The 25,586-nt window shown below is 44.1% G+C and overlaps 1 protein-coding gene across 2 annotated transcripts; it reads right to left on the bottom strand.

The window, feature by feature from the left end:
- Positions 1–6,379: 6,379 nt before the first annotated feature.
- On the bottom strand, positions 6,380–24,663 carry zgc:65895 (uncharacterized protein LOC393546 homolog). 2 transcript variants are annotated; one of them, XM_068719271.1, is made up of 3 exons: positions 21,926–24,663; positions 9,830–9,881; positions 6,380–8,308 (listed from the first exon to the last, which is right to left on the bottom strand). In XM_068719271.1, the coding sequence occupies exons 1-3, from the start codon at positions 23,917–23,919 to the stop codon at positions 8,039–8,041; spliced, it is 2,316 nt and encodes a 771-aa protein (XP_068575372.1). In that variant the 5' UTR covers positions 23,920–24,663; the 3' UTR covers positions 6,380–8,038. The 2 variants fall into 2 exon arrangements, with proteins under 2 accessions (XP_068575372.1, XP_068575373.1); XM_068719272.1 differs by lacking the exon at positions 21,926–24,663 and adding an exon at positions 10,211–10,529 and having other exon boundaries at positions 6,582–8,308.
- Between the last annotated feature and the right edge of the window lie 923 nt (positions 24,664–25,586).

Raw genomic sequence — 25,586 nt, 5'->3', positions numbered from 1 at the left:
AACACTATCTTCTGATTTATCTGTATTTTACTTCACCTCACATTACAATATATTATTTATGTTTCCCACTTATATTTAATGCTGCACCTGTTCTGTTCGATGGGGACACAGTGTACTGATCCAATGCAAATAATGGAAACGTCTGTGCATATACTGTACGAGGCGGCTGCATGCTGGTGCGTGTGTGTGTGTGTGTGTGTGTGTGTGTGTGTGTGTGCGAGTAAGCTGTATACGATATGTCCTAGAACACCCTGTTCTTCTCAAAGCCTAAAGAGAGGAGGGGGGTAAGCTGTGTTTCCAACAGTGGGTTTGACCTACATATCAACTCAGCATAGGTCTATATCTCTGTATCAATCCGTGTGGTGTAATTCAGTTTAGAAGAGGGATTATTTAGGCAAAAAAAGGCAATCAATGTCTCCATGTTTTTCATGTTTCTTGATGGAAAACGTCAGTGGCAACATGAATAGATAATAACCATATATCATCTAAAATATAGGCTGTGGTAGTCCAGTAGATCCTTGTAAAAATACCAAAAATGAATCGTAAAGGGTCTCTATTCGCTGTGTTCACATCTGCCTGAAGTAACTGTAACAAAAGGAGAAAACTAACCCATTATAATAGAATAAACAACGCAGGTTTGAAAGCAACCTAAAAAGCTGAGATAATATAGAGCAGAGCGTTGGTTAATAGACAAAACCAAGTTACAATGACGGCTGCTGTGCTGGTACATTTACACGGTAGCTGTAGTTTTTTTGGCTGCTCGCAAAGTAAAAGCTGCTTAATTTTGATAAAATCAAGTGTTGCCAATTTGTCTTTGAAAGTAATTGTGATGTCACTGCATCGTCTCTCGTCGTGCCAGATGCTGCAGTGATTCAGCAGATGGACGCTGTGCATCAAGGGAAATAACTACACCTGAGAGAGGCGGGCTTCTCTCTCCACCGTGGTCGTGCTCCTCTCGTTTTCTCGTTTTCTTGCCTCCGCCTGCGTTTTCTTCCTGCTGATGTTGCTCCCCGTGTCGCTGCCTGGAGCTGAGCTGAAAACGTGAGGGAGAACCACACATTTAAGGAGGGAAGAATTTAAAGGAGAGGAGAGGGGGGGGGGGGCATTTTATCTTCAGACACCAGACTGTTTCATGAGTGGCAGTAAATAATTAAATAGAAGTCTGATTTAATATTAAAGTGCATGTATGAAAGGTGGAGCGCCACTGCTAATCATTTATTCATTAATTTAATATCCATGTCATCATTTAAAAGGCCATGCCGGTTGGTTTGCGTGCACTATGGTAACAAGAAGAGGCAATTTGAACGATTCATATTGGGGAATATTTTATACAATAGCTCAGAGTTTGCAAAAATACAGATGAAGATGCCATTTGGAGGACAGTGTTATAAGTCTAAAGACACATAATGATGGTGATAGGTGGCTGAAATTGCATGTCTTCCCACTGCCCTTTTAAAATAAGGTAATGGAAGTGGAAACAGGGGTGAGGTGAGAAGAGAAGGCGGCTGATTTCTCTTCCCGTCTCAAAAACGGGAAGCAAACAGGAAGCACTGCGGTGATAGAAGCTGACCTCAGACAGCGCGTGTTTAGATTTGGTTGTACACGATGTACCAGACGCTGGATGAATGAGGGTTTCGAGGACATGGATGATACAAGCAATGAAAAGATAATTAAAACACATCTCTGACACAGATCAGCTCCATCTATCAGTTAAATTGCTGTTTATTTTGCAAGAGAGCAAAATAAATCCCCAAGTAGTTCTGCTGTGCAAGAAAAGCTCTGTGGAGGCTTCCAAGAGTCTCGCTAAGGTGAACAAATGTGCTGTTAGGGAAAAGTCACGGTTTGTTTTACTCCGCTGTGTCAAATTATCTGCACACTGAGCACACCCACTGTTCGCCCCCCCCCTCCCCCGCAAACAAAAAGGAGGATTTGTGAGCTTCTCCTGCAGATGTGTCCGCACAGACGGCCAGATGTCAGCCAGATGAGGCCTTCAACTGCTTGTTTACTCAAAGCTTCCAGTATCTGGGCTGCACTGGGGTCAGGTCTGCATGGCTTTTAACAAGCCTCGGCCGCTAGTCCACCATTTGCTGCACAGCTGCTCAAACACACCAGCTGCGGTGAATATGCAGAAAAAAAGGGGAGAACTTTGGATTTCCAGCCCACATGGAATGTGTCAGGTTTCAGCTGAAAGAGCGTCAACGCAGGTCTTTCCTTCAGTCGGGTCACGTTCAGACTATTTGCGGGACGGCTGTGGTTTTGGGTCACATTGTGTCGCGCAAGGTCGAGACTTCTCTTTCCTCCCGTCTGAACTGCGAGTGCTGAGTGTTCATGCGGAGGCCGAGGAAGGACGCGTGAAATGCACACGCCGGCATTGTGACAGCCGAGCGACTGTTGCCGGTCAGCACATTGTGTGCAGAGAACGGGCCGCCTCCACTTCACCAAACAGATGATGTCAGTCCGTGTGAGCGTGGAAATCAATTACTATTGATGCCACAGTGTGAAGCAATTATCCGTTTGCCTACGTCTGTGCAGCAGCTTGCGATGATAACAGAAATTCTACATTACTCCTCGAAATTCTATTTACTTTTAAATGCCCAGTCTCAGCCTCACTGCAGCCCCATGCACATAGCTGCAAAACGGTGAATGTAATGTATTCATAAACTGGAGATGTAAATGGGATGCTGTAGTCAAACGATGCTGTTGAATCGTTTTGACACAAACAGAAACAGACTTGTTCTCTATACTTTTACTGTACGGCCCATGAACTTAAAAGTCCTCCAAGCTCTGTTGTCTCTCCTGCTGTGTCAGCTCCACAGCGGTGTAATGACTGTCTGGCTGCACAGACAAACGTGTGTCAGCCAAAACAAACAAAGAATTCAAATCATTTAGCGTAGAGTTTAACTTCCTCCTCATCCCTTTGTAACACATGCAACAGCTACTTAGATATTTTCTTGTTCTCAAAATGTTCATTAATTAACGATGCAGGCTAGCAAAGAGTCATCAAATGACATGATTCAATAAGCAGTAAATTCAGGACTGATGGTCTCCCGTTGACGTTCATTCATCTTAACTCTGCCCAGGCATGCGCACCATGAAATGAAACTGCTCTCACATTGACACCGCTGAACAAACAATGACGCAGACGTTTAGAAAACCGGTAACACCAGATGTACGCGGTAAAGGAACACTATCAGCTGAGTGAGGGAAGAGAAATCAGAAATCTGTCTGAAAGAGATTTGAGGATGAGAACTTTTTCTTGTTTTGACAAGGTACTGAGGGGAGGAAAAGTGGAGGATAAGAGAGGGCCGTAATCCCCCATAATCCCCCTCTCTCCCAGTGGGACGCCATTAACAGGCATCTCTCTGCGTGCTTCCGTCTGCGGTTTGTTTTCGAAATTTCAGAGGGCTCTCGCTGGGCGGCGGTGGCTCCGACAAATGTGACTTTGGGTGGAGGACAAACAAGGACAGGGAACACTGAAACATTGAACATAAGCTTCCCAACAAAATACCAAATCCCCATGAAATACTGTGTGTGTGTGTGTGTGTGTGTGTGTGTGTGTGTGTGTGTGTGTGGGTTGCATGTTGGTGGTATCAGCATCTTCAGATTGGCTTGGGTCCTATTTTTACGGATATTTTCTCCGTTTGATTTGAAAAATAGTTCATTTTATCTGCACAAACAGAGTCAACATGACGGCAAATATTTCCCTACACGATCTATAACATTTGCTTATTTTAGTTTCATCTACGGCAGCTCAGCTTTGGCACTGATTGTTTTGCTAGCAGTGTTTATGATCACATGACACAAAACAAGAAGTCCTGATACGTTTGGTTGTGCATTAAGCAAAACAGTTTTATCCTTCCAGGTCCTTGTTCGTGCAGATGTTGTTTATGAATGAAAAAACGTGAGCAAACATCTCCTTCTAGACTCAATATTTGTGTCCTAATGTTCAATAATAGACGAGATTAGAAGAGGAAGTCCACTGCCGAGAATAGAGGAGATATGAGAACTCACTGTTCTGTGACCTCTCAGGTCTCTTTCTGCTCATCTCAAAGAGCAACTTGAATTTCTTACTAGAATGCGTCAACAATGTAGATGCTGACACAGCACATTTTGCAGTAGTAAGGGTCCTGTTTGCCAGTTTTCATCATTTTAAACTATTGTCTTAAAGAGCGGTGCTTCTGTGCCCGGGGGTTCGTTCCGGTGGAGGTGAAGACAGAAGCCTTAAACTAAATGCTGCAACTTCCCGTCAACTCTCTGGGTGTTTTCTGCTGGAAATCGCTGGTTTATGTGGCTCGAAGAGACATGGTAACAATAACTCACATCGCATGGAGCAGTAGAGCTGGTAATGAGCAGGAATGTCCACATGTTTCCAGGGTTTCTCCTGTTAGCGTCACGTGGTTCATCCAGTGATGAACGTCTGTGTTCTGTGTGTAACCGGATGTTCAGATGTGAGGCGGCAGCTGACTTGAGTTGAACGCGCTGATTGAGAGCACATTGTGCCGGTGCACATTTTGTTCTCCCTTTTGCAAAACTACGGGACCGAACCTTTAATATTTAGAGGATCTAACCGTCTCTCATCACAGCTGCTATTTACAAACTCCAGGTTCAAGGATTTTGTCTGAAATCGTCACTGTATTTGCTCACTACGGTTTTATTTCAGTGTGTGAAATCACCTGCTGTGTGGTCACATGCTTTAGTTTGTTTCCTCCTAACGCAACGACTAAATCTAGTTTCATCCTCAGTGTATATTTGGGATTTCGCAGCGATGAGAGTGTCGTTATCAGGTTTTTATTTCTGTGTGTACATCTGATGCCTGGACAGGCTTAACCCCATGTGGGGGGGGACAGACACGCTCAGGGTTTAACCAGCAGGCCACCTGCTTTCTCAGCAATAAGGAACAACACAGAGGGGGGGGGTCCAGTTCAGGGGGTGTAAAGAGGATTTTTAGGGTTGATTTTGGGGCACAGTGGTCTTTGCATGTCTGGGAACATTGGGCCGGAAACAGAGGTTGTGAGGATATCATTTTATGTGTGGTCTTGTCAATAAAAACTCTGGTTGGACACTAATAAACCGCTTAAATATGCCAGCAGGCCTAAAGACTTTACTGGATGGATCACGGCACACAATGTAAATAATTCTCTTCTATATTTGTGCCTCCAAACATCAGCAGCGGCACAAATAGACAAAGTTAATCCGCGTGTGATCCCTCGGCCTCGGAGAACATCCTGTCCCGGCGGCGTGATTGAAGAAAAACACCTTTTGTCAATGAAACGGGATTTGTGAAAGTGCCATCTGGTCAGGAGCTCTGTCTGATCCACCGAGCCAGCACAGTCAGACTCGTCAAGGACGAGGTCTGGGATCAGACTGACCTGAGGAGCGTGAGGAGGCCAGGTCGAGGCCGTCCAAATAGATTTACATTAGATTAAAGACCTCAATTAATTAGATTTGGTCCCAGGACACCACAAACTGAAGCTCTTCATTGTTCCCAGGTCAAACTTCAACCAGAGTTGTAAAAAAACAAAACTAAAATATCACATTAAGCAGTGTCTTTTTTTTAAAACAACCAAGAAACTCTAAAATAGAATAGTTTTTAATCGCCTGAATTGAGAGGAAATTTCATTCTACATGTTGGATTTGACTACAACCCTGTTATAGTTCGTATATAGCTAGTGTTATAGTCTGCTGCTGCTGCTGCATCCCATTGTATGGGTGCAGTAATACATGTTAAGTGGCTACAATGTTCAGTTTTATTAACTTCTATTTCATATTTAGTCTGCTCTCATGATATAAAACCTGATGAAGGTGGGTTTTATTAAACTGCACTGATGTTAGTAGAGAGAATAAGCGGTGACGTTATGTTATGGTCTGGGTTATACAAGTATGATTTTCTACTGTCAGATTTATCACATCTTCTCTATATGTCTGTTTTGCAATCCCTAGTTTTGAATGCTCTATTAAAAATACTTAATTATTATGATATTAATATAATACGGGTCACCTATTATTCCTTTTATAACTTGCTTTTAATAAGACACCATCGTGTGTAATATAAAACACAAACAGAGCTAAATACTAGTTTAAAGTGGTTTTTAAACACACACAAAACACCAAACACACGTCATAATGTTCAGCTCCTATAATCGCCTTCACGTGACGTCGGCGTCCTACATATGTGCGCGCTCCCGTTCGCGCGTCCTCGACTAGAGCGCAGGTCCACGTGCGGTGGGCGGAGTAACCGTTAAACGGCTCTAAAGGGGGCTCGGTCATATGTAACCAATGAGAAGTCGATGTTTAAGTAAATATTTACATGCTGGTACACTTCTGCGCATGTGCGCAGAGGTCTATGGAGGAAGCAGCCATTCATGCTTTTAACTGGGATTTCTGTGGGTGAACTGGGAGGCAGTGAGGGTTGTTTATTAGCGAGAGGATGTGGGATATTATGGGATAACATGGTTCATCTGAGGGAAAACTACATTTATGCATCAATTTAATGATTTAAATCCAGAGTTTATGGTTTCTAAAGGGAGAAAAGGCATATGTTAATGGTCTTTTTATGACTAAAATTAAACTTCTATTTGTTAATATACAACCACGACATTGTTGAAAAAGAGTCCAGTTTTTTTACTTATTTGTTTTCATTTTTTATTTGAGGTGCAACTGTCTAGTGCAATTGTAACGTCACATTTGTGATGGGCTGAGGAACATGCACGAAACATCAACATACGTCTGCTAGGCATCTTCCTTCCTTTCTTTCTTTCTTTTCTTTGTGTTGCCAATTGTCTTATTGTTGTGTTCAGCGCTCCAGTTGCACAACGAGCAACTCCAAACACAAAAGACCAAAAAAAGAAAAAAAAGAAACCATCATTATTCATGAAAAAGACCAAAATCACACGTCCCCAAACGGTGAATCGGTCCAGATATGGTTTGGTGAAGTTAAGCGACGTCAGCGGAGTGTTGACGTACAGTAAATAATCCTTGTGTGTTGTCACCCTGAGTAATGACATCACAGGTAGTTCAAAACCTGGCAAAACCATAGATATATATATATATATATGTACATATATTTACATATTTTGAATAAAACAACTAAAAAAGCTTGTATATATGTATCTATGGTTGGAAACCAGGCACTTGGCAGAGTTCAATTGGAATTGTTTTCATCTGTACAAAATGTTCTACCTAGAAACAGTCATGTCCTACTTATTTTTCCTTGCCACCAATTCATTTTTACACATCACTTGGACACTAATTACATCAACAAGAGCGGAAACATAAACAGACAAAAACTAACTTTTGATTCCCTGCGTAAATGTTTAATGCTCCATCCGAGAATGGGGAGGGTGCATCGAGGGTGGGGACGGAGACGAGAACCTCCGAGAGAACAAAGAGTTCTCAGAGTGAACGACGAGGCGCATATATATTTAATAATTCTTTATAACCCCCCCTCTAAACCCAGAACATCGAGACGACGCGTCCTCGTCTTCACGTAAAGAAAAATGTGACTCTTTAGGACTCCCATTCCAGATGAGTCGAGCAAATCTGTATGATTCGTCCTCTGTTTTTGAATCGATTGAAGAAGAAAAAAAGTGCATGGACTTAAAAACAAAAAGACGAGTAAAAAATGTCAGGTGTGTGCTGATGGGAGAGTGCTGGGTTGAGAAGGGGAGTGTGGCGAAGACGATGGCTTTCCACGGGTCTCACAGCGGGGGATTCGACGGCACCGACGAGAGCGTTCGGATCCTTCCTCCGCTGGATGGGTCGACTGTCCTCCTCATCGTCGTCATCACGATGAAGACGACGATTGTCTGGAGCAGGTAATAAAAGCGGACGACACATACGTGTCGGTGCAACTCCGAAGTCTTTAAGTTAAATTAAATGTGCAACAAAAGAAAAGTTTGTCCTCCGGTTGAAAGTGTGCGCTCCTCGAGACGGTTGCTAGAGTCTGTTCACAGTATGGCAAGACTCCTTCCTCCTCTTCCTCCTCTTCCTCCTTCCTATCCCTCATCCTCAGGGGGCTCTCCAGAGTGCAGTTTCTGTGTTACGCAGACGTGCCGGAGCTCTGTGCGGAAGGGAGGACTTGTGCCGTCCCGGCTGGGACCGGAACCGGAGGCTGGGCGGTGCCGGTCGGGGAGTCGTCGGTCTGGACCTGCGCCTGGAACTGAGCCATCTGCTCGGGGCTGGCCAGGTTCTTCAGCAGGTTGTTCTCCTGCTCCAGCTGAGTGTTGCGCTCGATCAGCTCTTTGATCTGCTCCTTCAGCACCTCCACCTCTTCGCGCACGGCGTACATCAAGTGGCTCTTCACCAGGTCCTGAGGACGCAGACAGAGACGAGGTTAGTCGTGCAATTCATCATGTGGAAACATCTTGTTGTTTGAGACTGTGAACATGTTTTTATGATTTAATGATTGTGTGACAATAAAGATCTGAACTAAACTTCTGTCATTTTTCAAACAAAAATGCCCAAAATGTGCTCCAGCTTCTCAAAAGTGGAGACGTACTGCTCTTCTCTCATTTGTTATTGTACATTTAATATTTTGGGGTTTTGGACTGTTGGTCAGACTAAAGATGCAATTTGAGGGCGTCTTTTTTTTTTGCGCCATTTATACATTTGTCAATTAACTGACCAACTATGTGGAGAATCCATTAATCATATTAAGGTTACAGTTCTGCTGTTTTTCTGTGTTTTATATCACCAGGGTTAGGAAGAAAAAAAGGTGAAAATGTCCCTTTAGTCTTTGAGGAATTATAATTGCCATTTTATCGACTAAATTTGTATCAATTAATAGAAAAAATAATGTCCAGATTAAATGGATAATTAAAATAGTGGATTACACACTCCATGATTCACACATACTGCTTGAATCACACACACACACACACACACACACACACACACACACACACACACACACACACACACGACTTTAAAAAACAACTACAGCAGATCAAACCGACTCAGAAACATGCCGTTAGGGGTAAAAGAATGGAACAGGTAATTTAGCTCGCCGTAGATCACTTCACAATATTACACAGAACACACCAGTTGTCTCAATCAGAACAGGAGGACAACAGCAATGCACATACAGCAATGTGAACTCCTCCGAAAAAGGTGGATCATTACAAAGAAAAAGCTGTTCAGTGCACTCTCATGACGCTGAAGGAGGATTTGCGTTCAATTATCTGAGCATCCCCTCCTCTTCCTCCTCCTCCCTGCCCCGGTACAGCGAGGGAACAAAATGTTCCTGCACCGGAGTGGGAGGAGCCTATCACCGGCAGAGCTATTTATACTGAGCCGCGGGGAGGCTGCTGCTTGCCTAGCAACACGGGCGGGGGGGGGAAGAGAGAGAGAGAGAGAGACTATGTATGTATATATGAGAGAGAGAGAGAGAGAGAGAGAGAGAGAGAGAGAGAGAGAGAGAGAGAGAGAGAGAGAGAGAGAGAGAGAGAGAGGATAGCGTGTGAACCTCTGCCCATTTCAAGTTGCCAGCAAGCCGGAGGTCATGGGTCTAAATCGTGACAGAGCAGGAAGCTCCTTCGCAGGTGCATATGTGCGATAAATTATGGGGTTTTACGCATCAGCAGCTGGGTTTATAAGCAAAAAAAACACACGTAGAAAACAAGAAAAAAGCACCGTCACGCTTCTCATTCATTCCTCAACTGTCCTCTCTACAAGACCATAACATTATCCTTAAAATATTCTTTAACAGGCAATGAAATCATGGCTGAACAGCTGCAGCGCGCTATGCTTACATAACGCTGCTTTGTGCGCTAAGCGGGCCTATTTACCAACACTGTGCGGGTCCTTATCGGACTGGATTTATGATGCTCACCATTGCTTGTTCAATCTTGTTGTCGATGGCCACCACACTTGCACCGGAAGAGCTGGAAGAAAAGAAAAGATATGTTGATCATAAGCCGCATGCATGATGTTGCATTAGCAGGACACCGCAGGGTTGGATCAGAGGAAGCTGCGGGTTTTATGCAGCAAACAGTATAAATACATACAGTCTGGGTGGAAGCTTTCATGAGGAAACACACATTATAATAGTAATACGATCTCAATTTAGTGTCTGCAACAAAGCAAATGGAGGTCGAGGAAAGCTTTGATGGCGGAGAATCAATGAGCCTGAACATTTGTACGCATGAAATGAAGTGACCAAGCCTCCAGCACGGCGCTAACACGACAGAGAGATAATGCGCAGTGACTTTACCTATTGGCAACCCGGACGGACGCGCTCTCCTTCCCGAGCACAGAGGACAGAAACGATATCGAGAAATTCCTCAGATGACAAACGCTAAGATCCATCGCCACTGTGTAACATTGGGAATTCATGCTATTCCCATGAAAACCCCCGAAGGCGACTCCTCGAACTGGAAATCCAGCGGTATAAAAGTAGAAAAATAGCGCATTATTGTGGGTCAGTTGGGGGGTCTGCTCTCCGGGCGACCGCAGAGCTCGCAGCCGGGACACACAAAGACTGAAGCGGGCGGGCTGTGCAGCTCCGCGTACCGCGGCTCCCTCTCTGGATGATACATGCAGGCAAAACAGCGCCAGCAGCCGCGCGATTGGCGCAGACGCGAGCTCATTAGCATAATGCATGCGGTGGGAGGACGGCTACCGGATTGGAGGAGAGAGTAATAACATGGGAATAATTTCAGCAACGTCTCTCTACCTGCTGCACCGTCCTCTATAAAAACCCCGCCAGACGATGGAGCGCGCAGCAATTCAACAGCGGACATTTTGGTTCTTTTAGCGTCTGGTTTGTCCCAAAAACTGTCCTATAAAATGTCTTGAATGTGGACTGCAGGTGATGGAGAAAGTGTGACTGACGGTGTCTCCACCTGTCGGTTATAAGTCACGCGCTAAAGGGGTCACGCGTGAGGACACAGAAGAAAAGAGACGGATAACGCTTCCTTTGTCTCTGAGAGGAGGTTTATTCAAATACATAATTACAAAATAAATAAATGAGAAAGATAAAATTAAATTATATATTACTATTAAATAGTTAATTGCAGCCCTATTCCTCAGTCTACTTGAGCTTAAATATTAAATCAATATATGTATTGTTGTTAACAGCTAATATAATGTTCACACACACACACACACACACACACACCCTTAAGTGGTTTCTCAAACGAATTGCTACTGATTTGTAAGTTTGCAGAATAGAGTAATAATATGAAATGTGATGTCTGAAAGCTATAAAAGAGAAAAGAAAACGTATCTTCCTTCTCGGTTATGCTGAAATGTCAGACAGTTATTAAGGGAAATCACAAATGTATTGTTTTATTTGAACCAACAGTATAAAAAACAAATATATTCAAGTTGACAATGACGTAAAAAAGAGAATCCTCTCATCTGTATCTTTAAATGATTAACTGATTATCAAAACTTGAACACTAATTTTCTGTCCGACAATTAATTCATTAAATGACTTATCTTTGTAGCACTAGAAGGAGAGATGAAACAATTTGTCAGATAATTCATTGTATTATTAAGTCTTTGGTTCCAGCATCTCAAACGTGAATATTTGGTGGATTTCTTGTTCTTTTATGATATTAAACTGAATATCTTTGAGCTTTGGACATTACTAATAACCAATAGTTGCAGCGCACAAAAGAAAAAGGTACATTTGGTGTAAGTAAACTAAAGCAGCCAGGTGTTCGGTGTCTCTCACACATTTTAATTCAATCAGCTAATGGACCTCTAACTGTTGCTTCTTCACACCTTTTCTGAGCACCTTAGAGTGTTACATCTGTCTCTGGATCAGTTAGTGGAAGTGTGTCAACGTGGATGAGGAGAAGACAAAACCTGCGTATGCGTTTGTATTTTAGGACTTTAAACGATCAAAGGGAACTCAAACAGGATTTAGTGATTTTAGAGAAATGGAAAATAACATTTGTTCTCCTTTTTCTTTGTTCCACAAGGAGCAGCATCACATGTTGTATGTATTGTATGTTATGGGAAATATTAAACACTCAACTGTAGGATAAATGTGTTTCTTTTACAGGTTGTATATTTCTTGTTGGACAGGCTGTATGAATATTGCTTATTGGAGACTGAAGTCTATTAGAGGCATGATAACTGAGCAAAGGGAAGCAAACATGGGCCAACTGGATCAATTGAGGAACTGGAATATGGTGCTTATCTCTGGCAGTTGAGATTGGAGGGAAAAGCTCAACTGAAAGCAGACAAGATGGAGTCTGGATGTGTCAAGGTCCACGTTACGGTGAATAAACATCAGCCAGCCTCGCTCTCTTACCCAGTCGAGTGTAACAGCATGCATGTGCAGGAGCGAGAACATAGTGTCCTCAAACACACCGAGAAAAAAAACATTCCATCAACTGGCACCACCACACCGATCAGACAGATACACCAACACAAAGCCCCTGACTTAATCCCACGGACCTGAACCCCCCCGCCCCCCAAACCACTTGACAACACTACAGCCATCGTTACCTCTTCAGATGCTTCTCCAGCTCCCAGAAGAGCAGCTTCAGGGCCATGGCGTCCCGGCCTAGCCCCTTCTCTCTCATTGATGCTCTCAGGCTAAAAACACCCCAAAACAAAACACCACCACCACCACACCTCCTCTTCCGTCCTCCTGACCTGCGCCCTTTGGCCCCTCGCCCGATCCCCTGCTCCCTTTAGCTGTTGGAGATCCACATAGGGGGAGCCCCGACCAACAATGGAGGACGGGGATGAGAAAGTGTGTGTGTGTGTGTGTGTGTGTGTGTGTGTGTGTGTGTGTGTGTGTGTGTGTGTGTGTACAACAGGAACGTGAATCCTCCTTACGAAGCCTGAAACACACACAGACTCTCAGATGATTGGGTGCATTGAGAGAGGAGATATGTGGGTGGGTTGTGATGTCACCTCCCCTTCTGCAGTTATATAAACTGTCAGCAGAGATTACGGTGATCCGTCCAATAGGATGAGCTACTCATGACCACACACCCCCTTGTTGACGCCTACAAGCCACACCCATCGGTCTGCAACCTCTCGCTCCTTCACGTCTTTCCCGTTTGTATCCTCAGTGGTGGAGATGGACGCCGGAGTGGTACCCTACTCTAGACCTCCTGGTATCTGTCTATAGTGGCGAGTGGGTCCCTTAAAATTCCCCTGAACGTAACAGCAAACATCACATGCCTCACACGGTGCCCCTCCTTAAGGAGAATGTGTATGTTGAACCAAGCATGTCTTTAGCCGTCCTGTCGCTCCCCATCAGCGGATGCACAGTTGACACACACACACACACTCACAGTATGTGTCTTCACTGGAGCACGGCTCACGTGTACCTTCATGTTATTTCCCACGCAAGCATGCATCACGGTCTGAACAAAGCCGATCAAAAGAAGACGGCGAGCTAGACGGCCGATCGGGGCACAAAAAAGTCCAACGCATCAGCGCTGTATCTCAGCCGTGAAAGAAAAACTTCAGAGAACAAAGGGAGGAGGAGGAGGAGGAGGCGGCCGGGATAGAAGACGGTGCGGAGTTGTGGGGACCACAAAATGGCGGCGAGGTGCGCACGCGGCGTGACTTTGTTGGTGGGAATGAGCTCAATGCATGCAGTGAATGTATTAACCTCATTAGGCGAAGGTCACATCTTTTCTTTCCTCCACTGTACGCGTCACTAATCCGAGAAACAGTCGAGGGGCCAGAAAGCAACGGGAGAGTGGTAGAAACTAATAAAACCTCACTAAAATTCGTATTTTGTGACTTAAAAAAGGTGATTAGTAGCGACTGTTTTTTCTTATTTGTTAATTGAACACTTCATATCTGTCTGTACATTGTGTACTTGCAGATCTGGGGTCAGCGTGCGCATGCTCGCTCGGAACAAAAGGCCTCGAAGATCGTCTGAGGGGAGTGTTTTCGGAGACGGTTCACTTTCCGCCAATCGGCGATGGCGCAACGGACTCAGCTCAGCCAATGGGGAGAGAACTTGACGCCATGACATCACAGTCGGTATGTATCCACGTCCATCTTAAGCTAGTGTACGTGGCGTGGCGTGTGCAAAGGGCTGACCCATATATTACCTAACCACTATGTTAAAGCTGTACTACTTGTACTACTACACGTGGGAGACTTATACGCTGTCACGAGAAGTAGTGGTAACGTAATAATACTCAGTTTAAGTCACTTAAATTAAATCTTCCTCATTGGGCAGGCGTGTTGATGTTCCACCAAGACTTCATTAGTTAGGTAATGAGCGCTCCGCCCTGCCAAACTGTGGATAAAACAATTACCAGGCTCCCGTAAGCCTTTGACCAAACAAAATGACAAAACACTTTCTACATAAAACCACAATAATCACCTTCCAGGTGAGAGTCGAAGGCAGAGGAGATATCTTTACGCTCCAGTGGCTAAATGTTCCAGAAAAGTGTTGAATCAATAGTGCGAACAGAAGCCTAAAAGCCTCCCTGTGTGTTCGCTGTCCATACACTAGAAGGCGACGCCCCCTTTTCCACCACAGCCCTTCCTTTATCCACATATTCACAAAAGCACCCAGCTGAGTGTAAGTAACACTTCCGCCTCACTTTATTGTGCAGTTAGAGCGAAAGCAGAGCTCAGGCTGCAGTGTGTGGTCTTGAAAAGGATCCAACTCTGGAAGTTATATGGAAACGTAGAGAGGGTTTGATAGCAGAGGACATTATAAAGCAATTAGGGAGGTGATTATAGCAGATGATGTCAGAGCCTGGAATGCTTTTTATGTGCCCTCATCAAATACTGCTTCACTGCTTCTCCTCCTGCATCCTATTTTTATTTATTTTTTTTTATCCGATTGCATGCCGCTCTGCGATTCGCCAGCCACCTTCCGCATCACTTGTCCTCAAGCCGTTGGGAGACATGCGCTCGCGTGTGTCCCATTTCAGTGTGTGAGGCTATGTTTTGCAAACTGGCGGGATCCGGTTTTTCGGAGGCTTTGAACGCTGGCATTTTACACAGAGGAGAACCAAGGCCGACAGCAAGATCAACCCCACTGCACGCACACACACACACGGACACTTAAGCAGAGGAAGTGTGCTTAGATCTTCCAAATTTAGATTAACAGAGTGATAATTATGGGAAGGTATAATTCATAAGCGGGCAAAGGTAGCAATCAAATACAACCTCCTGCTTGTTGATAATCTCCCTTGGTCTTTGCCCAAACACAGAGGAGGAACACCCCAAAACTCAACCAGCTCTCGTGGCATCACAGAGCTTCGGAGCGTGAAATCGGTCTCTGCCATGCACGCAACGCCTTACATAACCTCTGTGCCGTACGGGCGCCGAGAGACGGAAGAGGGACGGAGGAGACGGACGGAGGAGACGGGGAGGCTGAGCTCCAACATCTCGACCAGTTCACTGCCTTCTTGTTCTTGTGATGGATGAGCTCTCGACAGCTTCACACATTCCTCAACTTCTGCGAGGTGCAGACACAGGTCAAAATAATAACGGAGCTTTTGCCTTCTACTTTTTGCAACGTGCGATGTATAAAAACATCATGAATCAGTAGATTTATCATTTATTCTCTGGCATGTATGCACCCACGAACACACTAAAGGAAGGAAATTGATAAGAACGTATAGGACTGGGCGATAATTCAATAAGATAATTTATTGTCTTTCAATGGAATCATGTCGAGATGCAATCATAAATCAACATGATACAATTATGTCGTATTAACCCACAATTACAAGCACAAACAAACTCAAATTCCCCAGAAAATCTGATTATTTTGATCCAAAGTTCTGAATTAAATGAGAAATTACTAATCTGTCAAGTGCCATGATGTTTTTATTTCATATAGACTATGTATCTATACGTATGTATCTTATGTTGTTATCGAGATATTACTCAGAGAGAAGATTTCGGCCATATACAAAAAAAAAATCAATAAATAAATATAATCTGCTTGTGTGACAGATTTAACACATCAAATCTGGCTTCAACAGCCAAACTACCCTCTCTAATCCATGCGTTTAAATAAATATATTATACAATCAAATATTACACAACACTGACGACATTAAAAACATCACGACCCCCCCCCCCCCCCCCCCCCAGTCACATGGCTCCGCACAGTGTTTGTTTAAAAAAGGTGTGAGGGGTCGATGTCAATGCAAACAGTTAGAAAGATCACGGTCGGTGAGGAGAAGCTTTGCTCGAGGCTCTCCGCAGTGTGCCGGCATCATGCTGTGAGTGTGTGAGTGTGTGAGTGAGTGTGTTTCCATAGTGGCGAGGGTTGAGGCTTTCCACAGAATTTGTCTCTCTCTTCACCAGGAAGTGTCACTTTCAGGGGGGATTAATGTCTTTCTCTGACAGGTGGTAGAGGGGTCACGTCGCTGTGGATGAGTTTGACATTTTCCTTTCAAAAACAACAGAAAGTAACTGGAAGGGAAAAGGCCTGCCGTGAGAGACGACTCGTAAATATTTTGGACGGATTATGGAGCCTCATTTTATCTGTCCTGCTGAAGAGCCCTTTAGGGAGACACTGTCCCTGTGCTGAACCTGACCTCTGACCTCATAAAAGTAGTTTATCTGAATGTTTTTTGTGATGAATGTGGGAAAAAATATAGTCTGGAGCCTTGTATACCAGCTGCTATAACAAAACAACAACAACAACAACAACAACAACAACTCATCCGGCTCATCAGTATTGGTGGAAAAAAACGTGATCAGGAAATCTCAAAAATGTATATTTGCTCCCTTTTTTTTTCTGCTGATCCGACCCCCGACTCAAAACTGTGACACGATCCAAACCTGGAGTTATGTGAACCATATATAACCATATATCCAAATTACACTGAGCCTTGATTCCAGAGCTTCAAGTTAAGAGGGAACAACAAACCGGTTAAAACTAGTATTGTTGCCTCTATTCTTTGCTCAGCGTAAACGCCAGGAGGGGAAAAAGCAGCATTAAAAAAAAATAATAAAAAATCGTCCCTCCCGTAAACACCTTCCATTTCACACGCATGTGGACATAAAGCATCCTGACGGGTGAGAAACGCAGACAGACATGCATGGACACATTTTACATCCTCCCTTCAACAAGCTGCAGCTCTGCATGAAGGCACAAGGTGAGCAAACGTGACCCCAGTCTCCTAAAAGCTCTCCTAACACCACTAACATGCAAAAGCAAAACTATAAAACCACACACACATATACATACATATATATATATATATATATATATATATACACATACATACATACATACATACATATATCCTCATAATGCAAAGCACAAGTGGATTGTGATATAATGGAAACTAGAGAGCCACAGATCCACATGATAGCTGTGAGTTGTGTGTGTGTGTGTGTGTGTGTGTGTGTGTGTGTGTGTGTGTGTGTGTGTGCGTGAGTTGCACTGAAGATTCTTTGCGATTGCTACATTGCGTGCAGGAAAGACCTCTCCACTCAGCTGCCAGACACTTTTTAGGTCAGCGACTCTCAAAGCATGTCAGAGTTACATAAACTACTGTCGATTGGTGAAGCAACATCGCCACCTTGTGGTGTAACAGCAGTACAACGACGTGAGAGAGCGAAGACAGACAGTTGGGTTTTACATCTCTATTGAAGCGTGATTTCGTCACGTCATATCTCATTAAAGACAAACGGCTTAACTACCCTCAGGTGTGATTTATTGCTCTTGACATCCGGGAGATTAAAACTAAGAAATAAGAAGCGAGAGACCTCACAAAGCTGCCGTCTGACTTCTAGATCCAACAGAAACCAAGATTGCAAAAGCGGCGATACTGCACGCATGATGTGCTAAATGCAAGATGTCTGGTTGCACAAAGACATTAGAAGGCGGAGAGTTTCCATAGAAGCACATCTGTTTCCAACTACCTGGGGTTCACAGTGATAAAAAAACACCGGCAGACGTGCCTGTGGAGAGGTCTTTCGGCCGGGATATCACAGAGGTTACATTTCTATATTTTACAATATTCCAAAAACTAAATAATAGAAAGCGCAAGATACATTTTAGGACAAATCATGCAGCAAAGTTTCAGGCTTTAATGAAGACATTTGTTGAGAACAACATATACACGTGTAATCTCTTAGCGTTTGTTTAAGAGGTTAACGTTATTGAAATTGTATTCCTTTAGGATTCATGTGGCTTTGCAGGCCATCAAATCAGCCTCTGAATAAATGACCAAAAATAGTTAATTATGCAATTAGGACAACATCATTTCATTTTGTGAAATTAAGTTCTGACTTGAGACATTTTAAAAAGACAAAATGTCACTGAACAAAGTATGATTTATGAAGCTTCAATGCAAAGACAGAGTTTGATTCTTGAATTTAAATACATCTCATGTAAAAATATAGAAACTAAATCCACCTATGCTTAAGTTCTAGTCTGTAAGCTGACGTGTCTCATCTTATTCTTGTCTTTGTTTATTAGTCAGTAAAGCACGTGCTAATAAATGCAGCGAATTTTGGGGCGTGTTCTCCAGAGCAATGGTTCACAAAAATGTTTGGCGTTGATCATGACTCATGATTACATTATCAATCTTAATGCCAAGTAAAAAACGTCTAAAGCTTCTCTTAGGCTCCTCAGACCGCGGCACTGAAAGGAGCTCGGATGTTTCTTGAAGTCATCCATCATAACACAAGTCGCTCCAAGCGTTAATCCATATTTGGTCCTAGCTGTCGGGAGTTCTCTCCCTCGATCTCATAAGAGCTGTGTTATGGACGGAGAGACAATTTAAAAACAAGCGCGTCAGCGTTAACATCACAAGTCAAAGCCGGTACGACCGCAGAGCTCGACAGGCGGTTTATTAACTATACCGAGATTTTAAAAATTAACCCAGAGACCAATCTAAGATGTGATTCTTCTTACTTTTCTCATCTTAACAGCAAGAAACTATAAAACTGATAATGCCGTGTGCAGGAGGAACAAATAATCAATAAAGATTGCACTTCTAACTTTTATGGCTCCAAAGGATGAGGTCATACAGATAAATGACCCTAATAAAACGCACTAAATGTTCTATGACACTACATTTATCTTTGATTTGTAGTAAACTGGGAAATCCACACATGAATTATTTTTGGCATGCCTTGAACCAGAGTGTGCAATATATTACGGTATTGTTTTGGTGATTTTTGCTAAAACATGCAGTTCTAGAGGAAAGCTGCAGACTGTGCACACAAAAGAAGTGCTTTGTGATATCATTACTCTCTATTGCTGCATGACAAACAACTGAAACAGCTCTTCAGCCAATATAACTCAGTTTAAAGAGGACTACTGTTTTTACAGTGTGTGCTGTCTTCACATCTGCAAACTGTGGTGAGCAATAAATAAATGTATTCTCTAGAACCTGTATGAAAAGTCCTATTTCTCTGTAGTTGTTGGTGGAGAGAGAGAGAGAGATATCACACAGCCAACAGGTGGATAATAAGCTGGAAGTGTGTACGTGGAAGTCACGAGTGTTGGCATCGATCCAAAAGTCAAATCATACCGGCACCGACCTGCAGGCTGAAGGAGGAACAAGGAGCTGACAAAGGCCCTGATTCATATCACCGACCCTTCGGCACTCTCACTGACATCAACCTCACCGGCTAGATAAGAGAAACAGAGCGCAAAGCATCCTGGGAAACGCAGACACGCTCACCTCGCAGTTTTACAACATGACACAAGTCAAGTCACAGCTGTGCCAGATCACGCGTTGTCAAAGTCATGACCGCTGCAACGTGATGCTCTAACAGAGCCAGACTGGACTCACAAGTATTCACAACTGAAAATGAACACAGCTGATTTGTACTCTTGGTACAACAATCCTCCAAATAGTTAAATAAGTAACTGATGTAACTATATTTTAAAAAAAAAAGAGATATGTCACAGTCACGGTCTTCCTAGACAGACAAAGCCTGTCGTTTAGGGTTGACTCAAATTAGAGCAACCATTTTCTTAATTGATTAATCAATTAAGTCATTTTTTAAGCAGATTTTCAAATGTCTCAGATTTTCTTTTCCCCATTTTAAATGATTGGAAACTGAATATCTTGGGGTTTCGTACTGTTGGTCAAACAAAAACTGTTTGAAGACGTCATGTCGCCTTGCACTTTCTGTGGACAGAATTATTAAAAAAAGCAAAATCATTAGTTGCATGAATCCAAATATTGTACTGTAAACAAAGCACTTTGTTTCAATCTATCAGTGACATTCAAATTTGGTGTTGATTTGTGAATGTATTCATTTAATCTCTCTGCAGTGGCCTTCTGTCACTGTCACTACTCAGCAGTTGATGTTCTTGGACTTTGTGAGATCGCACTGACTGCTTACCTGTTCATACAAGTTACAAGAGTGGACAGAGACGAACGGACTACTGTCTAGAAGAAAAGGGGAGAGGACAACAGTTTGGACAGCTGAGACGATGCAAAAAAAACTGCAAAAAGAAAGGAGACAGAGAGAAAGAAGAGAGGGTGATGAAGAGAGATTAAAACAGAGAATATGAGAGAGTAAAAGAGAGACAAAGCAGGGTCAGAGTGAGATGACCATAACTATGAACACAACCGACACTCAGACAGTCTGCAGGACAGCGGCCGATTCACGACAAACAGACGGAAACACACTTACGGAGAGCATGCGACACACACACACACACACACACACACACACACAGTCATGACGGGGTGCCTCCAATTGTTGACAAAAGCCTCCACAAAGAATACAGTCCTGCTCTGTCTGCAGCTGAAGACGACGACGTCAAGATCAAACCAGTAGCTGTTGCACCCTGCGTCTCTCCGTTCCTCCAGCTCACAATGTGAACAGCTGACAATACATGAACAGTTCAGCTCACCAATGAACTGCTGTGCTGATAATTCAATTAGAGGAATGTTTACTGGCACAGCAACTGTTGCTTTAACCATGGAACTCCTCAGAAGTCTGAGGAGATAGATAGATAGATAGATAGATAGATATTTGGGAGCATTTGTTGCCAACAGCTCAAATAAAAGCCACAATATTGAAGATTATGTTTTGTATTTCAGTTATGGGTGAGGCTGACAATCCTCAGTCAAAGTCCCTCCATAGCCTGCAGGCATTACTGTTGTACTCACAACATGAAACTCCTGCTAAACCAGAACACAGGGCAGTGCAGTGGTAACACTAGACTGCTGCCACAACAGTGCTCCATTTCTCTGCAGGGAGAGTTTATCAGATTCATGCAACACAACTCCTGATCAGGCATCTACAGTCTCTACAACTCTGAAAGACTAACACTGCGTCTTCAGATGGGGCACGGGAGCCTGTTTCCAGGGCAATGACTCTATTTTATAAAGTAACTGCAATAACCGCTTTTGAACAGTAAAACTAACTGGAACATAGGATTGAGTGATAGTACATACATCCTTGCACAGTTCCCTCGGGTTGGTACAAATCAACAGATCTAGTGTCTAATAAAAGACTAAACCTGAGGGGAGATTGGGGGGGGGGCAAATACTGAAGGAGAAAGGACAATGAGAGGCAGTGCAACAGGGAAAATGCAGCCTTACTGATACAAAGAGTCCTGAGCTGATAGAGGTGGATGTGTGATGGTAGGGGGTCTATTCACGGCAGAGCATCTGCTGAGTCACCAGCTCCCTCTGTGAGTCAGCAGACTTCTACTCCAGCCACTGATATTTTTACAAAAGCAAGCCCAAATGTGACATTGGACTTTTAGATCTGAATGAAACTCAGCAAAAGCAGGACGCTGTTAATAGGAGAGCAGAAAAGTCACGGTGGGGGAATAAAAACATTTATCACTATGATCACTATGAACAGCTTTTGTACAGATGTTTCAATGATGTGATGAGAAAAATATATTTCACTGCACATTTTGCCCTTTAATATAGTGCAACAGAAAGTATTTGTGAGGTAATGTTACGATGAAAAGCAGCCTGAACTACAATGTTTACTTGAAAACCTTCATTAGAATAAACAGGCGGTGCATTCTCACCTGTCCTCCTCTCCTTCAGCATGCTGAGTCCTGAGGCCTGCAGCAGCAGCAGCGACCATGAAGGCACTGGCCTCAGCCGACATCCCCATGTGGGCCAGTGTTCCAGCAGCACCGCCGCCGGCCTCTGCAGCCCCCTCTCCACCTGCTGTCATCCCGAGCCTGGGCAAACCAAGAAGGCCTTGGTGCTGGAGCAGAAGCTTCTGGGCATCCTCCAGCTGGGATGTTCTGATGGAGCTCCCTCCCAGGGTGAGGAGAGGCTGGAGGTCAGCTTGCAGAGCAGTCAAAGGCATGTAGTGAGTGGCATGGGTGAGTGCTCCTGGGAATCTAGCAGTGGAGGGGGGCTGGACTTGTGGCTGAGTTGGGAGGGTCTGTGGCTGTCCTCCAAAAGATGCCTGGGCATGTGGGGCTACCACACCTTGATGGGTCAGCTGCTGAATAAAGCTGATCGGTGGCTGTGCCGTGACCCCTGGAACTGGTGAAACGGAGATTCCTGTTGTAACATGCGGCAGAGGAGGCTGGACCTGGGTCTGGAAGGGAGCGGTGGGCTGGATAAAGTCTGGCTGTCGGACACCTCCCGGAGCTATGACCCCTGCATGGAACTGAGCTGCAGGGTAACCTCCCTGGGAATCCACAGTATAGGGCAACTGCTGGGGTATTACAGGGGGATGCTGAGTTACACCGGCCTGTAGTGTTGCTGTAGGGAGCGGGACAGGAGCCGCTGGTTGCTGCATGTTGGCCCCACCAACAACCTCCTGGGGTGAAACATAGGTCAGAGGAGTGGTTTGGGCCAGTCCCTGTGGTGGGCTCTGCATGGCTTGTGGACTAGTGAAGTCCTGGCTCGGCTGCTGGTAGGGCTGGAGCGTGTGTGGTGGCTGTACAGCAGGTACGCCCTGACTAATCAGAGCATTACCTGAATCAGTCTCTACAGCCACCTCGACACCTTTCGGAGCCTCAGACGTAGTTGGATGTGGAACCTCCTTTTCATAATACTCTGTACACATCCATCTTCCTTTACGGAATGGCTCAGAGTTAGTGTCTAGTTTGACCACCCTAAAACGAGAGCCAGTAGCAGTCTGAGTCTGTGTGTGCTGGGTTTGAGTGTTGGGGGCAGCAGCAGACAGGCCTGTTCCTCCTCCAACAGAAGCTGCGTGCCCACTCACACTAGTGTTGTCAAAACCTGCAGGCCCAGAAGGAGGAACTGCAGCAGCAGTGACAGCAGACACATTAGAAACATTCACATTGCCTTGTAGCTGTAGATCAGCAATAGGGGCTGATGGTTGGGTTGTCCCACCTGCAGGTTTACTGTTATCTAACATCGATGGCCTCTGTGAGTGGTTAGTCCCGGCTCTGGAAGCCATAGATGGGCTGGAGCTACCCACGGGAGCGATGGGAAGAGCCGGCACTGAGGGCTCCCCTCCTCCCAGGCTATCAGAGTGATGATGGTGAGGCTGGCTCTGTTGCTGAGGATAATAATGATGATGCATGGTCCCATTTACCATAGAGGTGTGCGGCTGTGACCCCTGAGGGATGGAATGAGGGTGCAGAGGCTCGTTAGGAGACACAATCCCAGGTGTGTCGACCCCATGAAGACTGTTGAGGGTCTCATCAGAAGAGCTTCTCTCCGGCACACCAGTATCCGTGGCCCTGGACACGGACACATCCAGCATATCGGAGGAGGAGAGGTCTTCTGTGTGTGACTCATCCATGTCATCGTAACTCTCGGTGTCATCTGCTAAACTGTTGTTGCCACTCACATTGATCTGAGCCGAGGTCACGCTTGTTATCTGAAAGCCACTCTTCTTCTTCACCTGAGCGCCAGCCACCTGGGACTGTGGCTGGTGGTGGGGGGGTCCGGGAGAATTGGATCCAGCCTGGGTGGTATTGTCTTCAGCCGTGTTGGCTCCACTGGAGGAGGATGCAGGAGCACCGCTGCTACCTCTCCGGTAGTGGAAAGACGTTTTCCTGCTCTCTGCAGAAAAGTCCTGGTGGTGCATCTTTGCCGTCAATGAGTTACCAAAGGCCAAGAAGTGGCTGACGGCTAAAACAGATGCTATAGCTAGCTGGGTCAGCTGCAGTACCGCGATACTAACGAGCCATAAGTGAGAAGTCAAGATAATTTATGTCCTTTAAAAAGCTGAACGTTCAAGGGTGTAGTTATCAACGACGCAACTCTTCCCGACAGACGTATTATCCGACGTCAGATAAATTAAAAACACTGTATTCAATGATTCAAATTAAATAAACAAAGAAAATTAAGCTAGCCGTCGGTTAGCTTGAAGCTAGCAGCGATTAGCCGCGCTCTTCCACAATTTGGTGTATCATCTCTCTATTTAACACGTCTGTTTTGCAGATGTTAGTGTAACAAAATCCAAGAATAGTTTAAATTTACTCAGGTGGTCTTCAAAGTGGAAGCTTCTTAGCCGGTGTATGTCGCAGGAAATCAGTCGTCGTGGAGTATCCTTTTTCCCGTAAACAAAAATAATCCTGGCGAGGAATAAACTTCCTCTGTTGTCAACAGACAACGCTGTCTAAATAATATCCGTCTTTGTAGTGGTGAAAAGTGTCCGCTAAGTCCATCTCGAGGTGTCTTACCGAGTCTGTGTTTGCTGTCTCATTGCCGGTGAGCACCTATCGAGCTGTCAGTCTCAAGAGGAGGGAGGGAGGAATGCAAACACTGTGACTGCGCATGCGCGTCTCTGCCCATTTCGTCATTCTGGTGCAACGTTCAGGCTCAGCTTTTAAATCGGAATGTACGGAATAACGACATTTTTTTTTTTTTATAAAAAATGATTTAATCTGTTATGAATCTTTCTTGTTATTTAAATAATTTTAACATCATGAAAGGTGCATTTTATGTAGAAATTATCAATTGAACCAAATATCCAGGGTAAGAGTTTCTGTTTCACAATATCTAGTAAGCAATTGAATGCAGCACTAGACTGATTATTTAAGTATTTTCCTTGTTAATTAGCTTATTACTGGTTAATACACAACAAATTAAATCATTGTCTAATATTTACCCTTTTACACATGAATTATAAACTGAAGTAAGATTGATTTTCCTTATAGAAAATACAGCATTCAGTATTTTATAAGTTTCAGCTTCTATTTTATGGTTATTTGTATTCAAATAACCTTTTGATGGAAGGGATAAGCCAATCATTGGTGACAATTCATGCAAAGCAAGTCCTGACACAAAGATAAAGTTGAACCATTTCTTCATATAGGACCAGCTTGTCTTGCCTGATAGGTAGAAGTCAGCCATTATAACACAAATACACCTATACACAAATCTTACGCATCAAAAAGCACTTAGATTTTGATGTACTTATCTGTTTTTGTATCTGCCTTCTGGCAAAATATTCTCATGTTAAACATATAAGAGCAGGACAGGTATGACATGTTGCCAGAATGAAGCGGAAGATAAATCGTATGAGTTGAGACACGCCTGTCTGTGCAATTCAAACCTGTCAGCATCACAGCTATTCATCAACACATGACATAAACCTGTAAGGGAGGGCGAGTTATGGAAAAGTTCCACTCTGAAGTCTGATTCCAAAGGTTGCATAATGTTGAAACTGCAGTAAATAAACAGAGAGACATGTAACCTGAACGTCAAGACTATGATAAGATGTTCAGACAGTGTTTCGTAAACAGAAGT

This window comes from Cebidichthys violaceus, unplaced genomic scaffold (genome assembly GCF_023349555.1).
Source record: "Cebidichthys violaceus isolate CVI_PGR_0920_01 unplaced genomic scaffold, fCebVio1.0.p SCAF_24, whole genome shotgun sequence".
In the NCBI taxonomy this organism is placed as follows: Eukaryota; Metazoa; Chordata; class Actinopteri; order Perciformes; family Stichaeidae; genus Cebidichthys; species Cebidichthys violaceus.
This window is presented reverse-complemented; position numbering and strand designations above follow the sequence as displayed.

Bases quoted from the DNA above. Each gene is read 5' to 3' on its own strand.
- zgc:65895 (XM_068719271.1), bottom strand. From the start codon at position 23,919: ATGCACCACCAGGACTTTTCTGCAGAGAGCAGGAAAACGTCTTTCCAC. The intron at 9,882-21,925 runs GTGAGAATGCAC...CTTTTCTTCCAG, and splicing joins GCTGAAGGAGAGGAGGACAG to CTCTTCCGGTGCAAGTGTGG. The intron at 8,309-9,829 runs GTGAGCATCATA...CTGCGTCCTCAG, and splicing joins ACAAGATTGAACAAGCAATG to GACCTGGTGAAGAGCCACTT.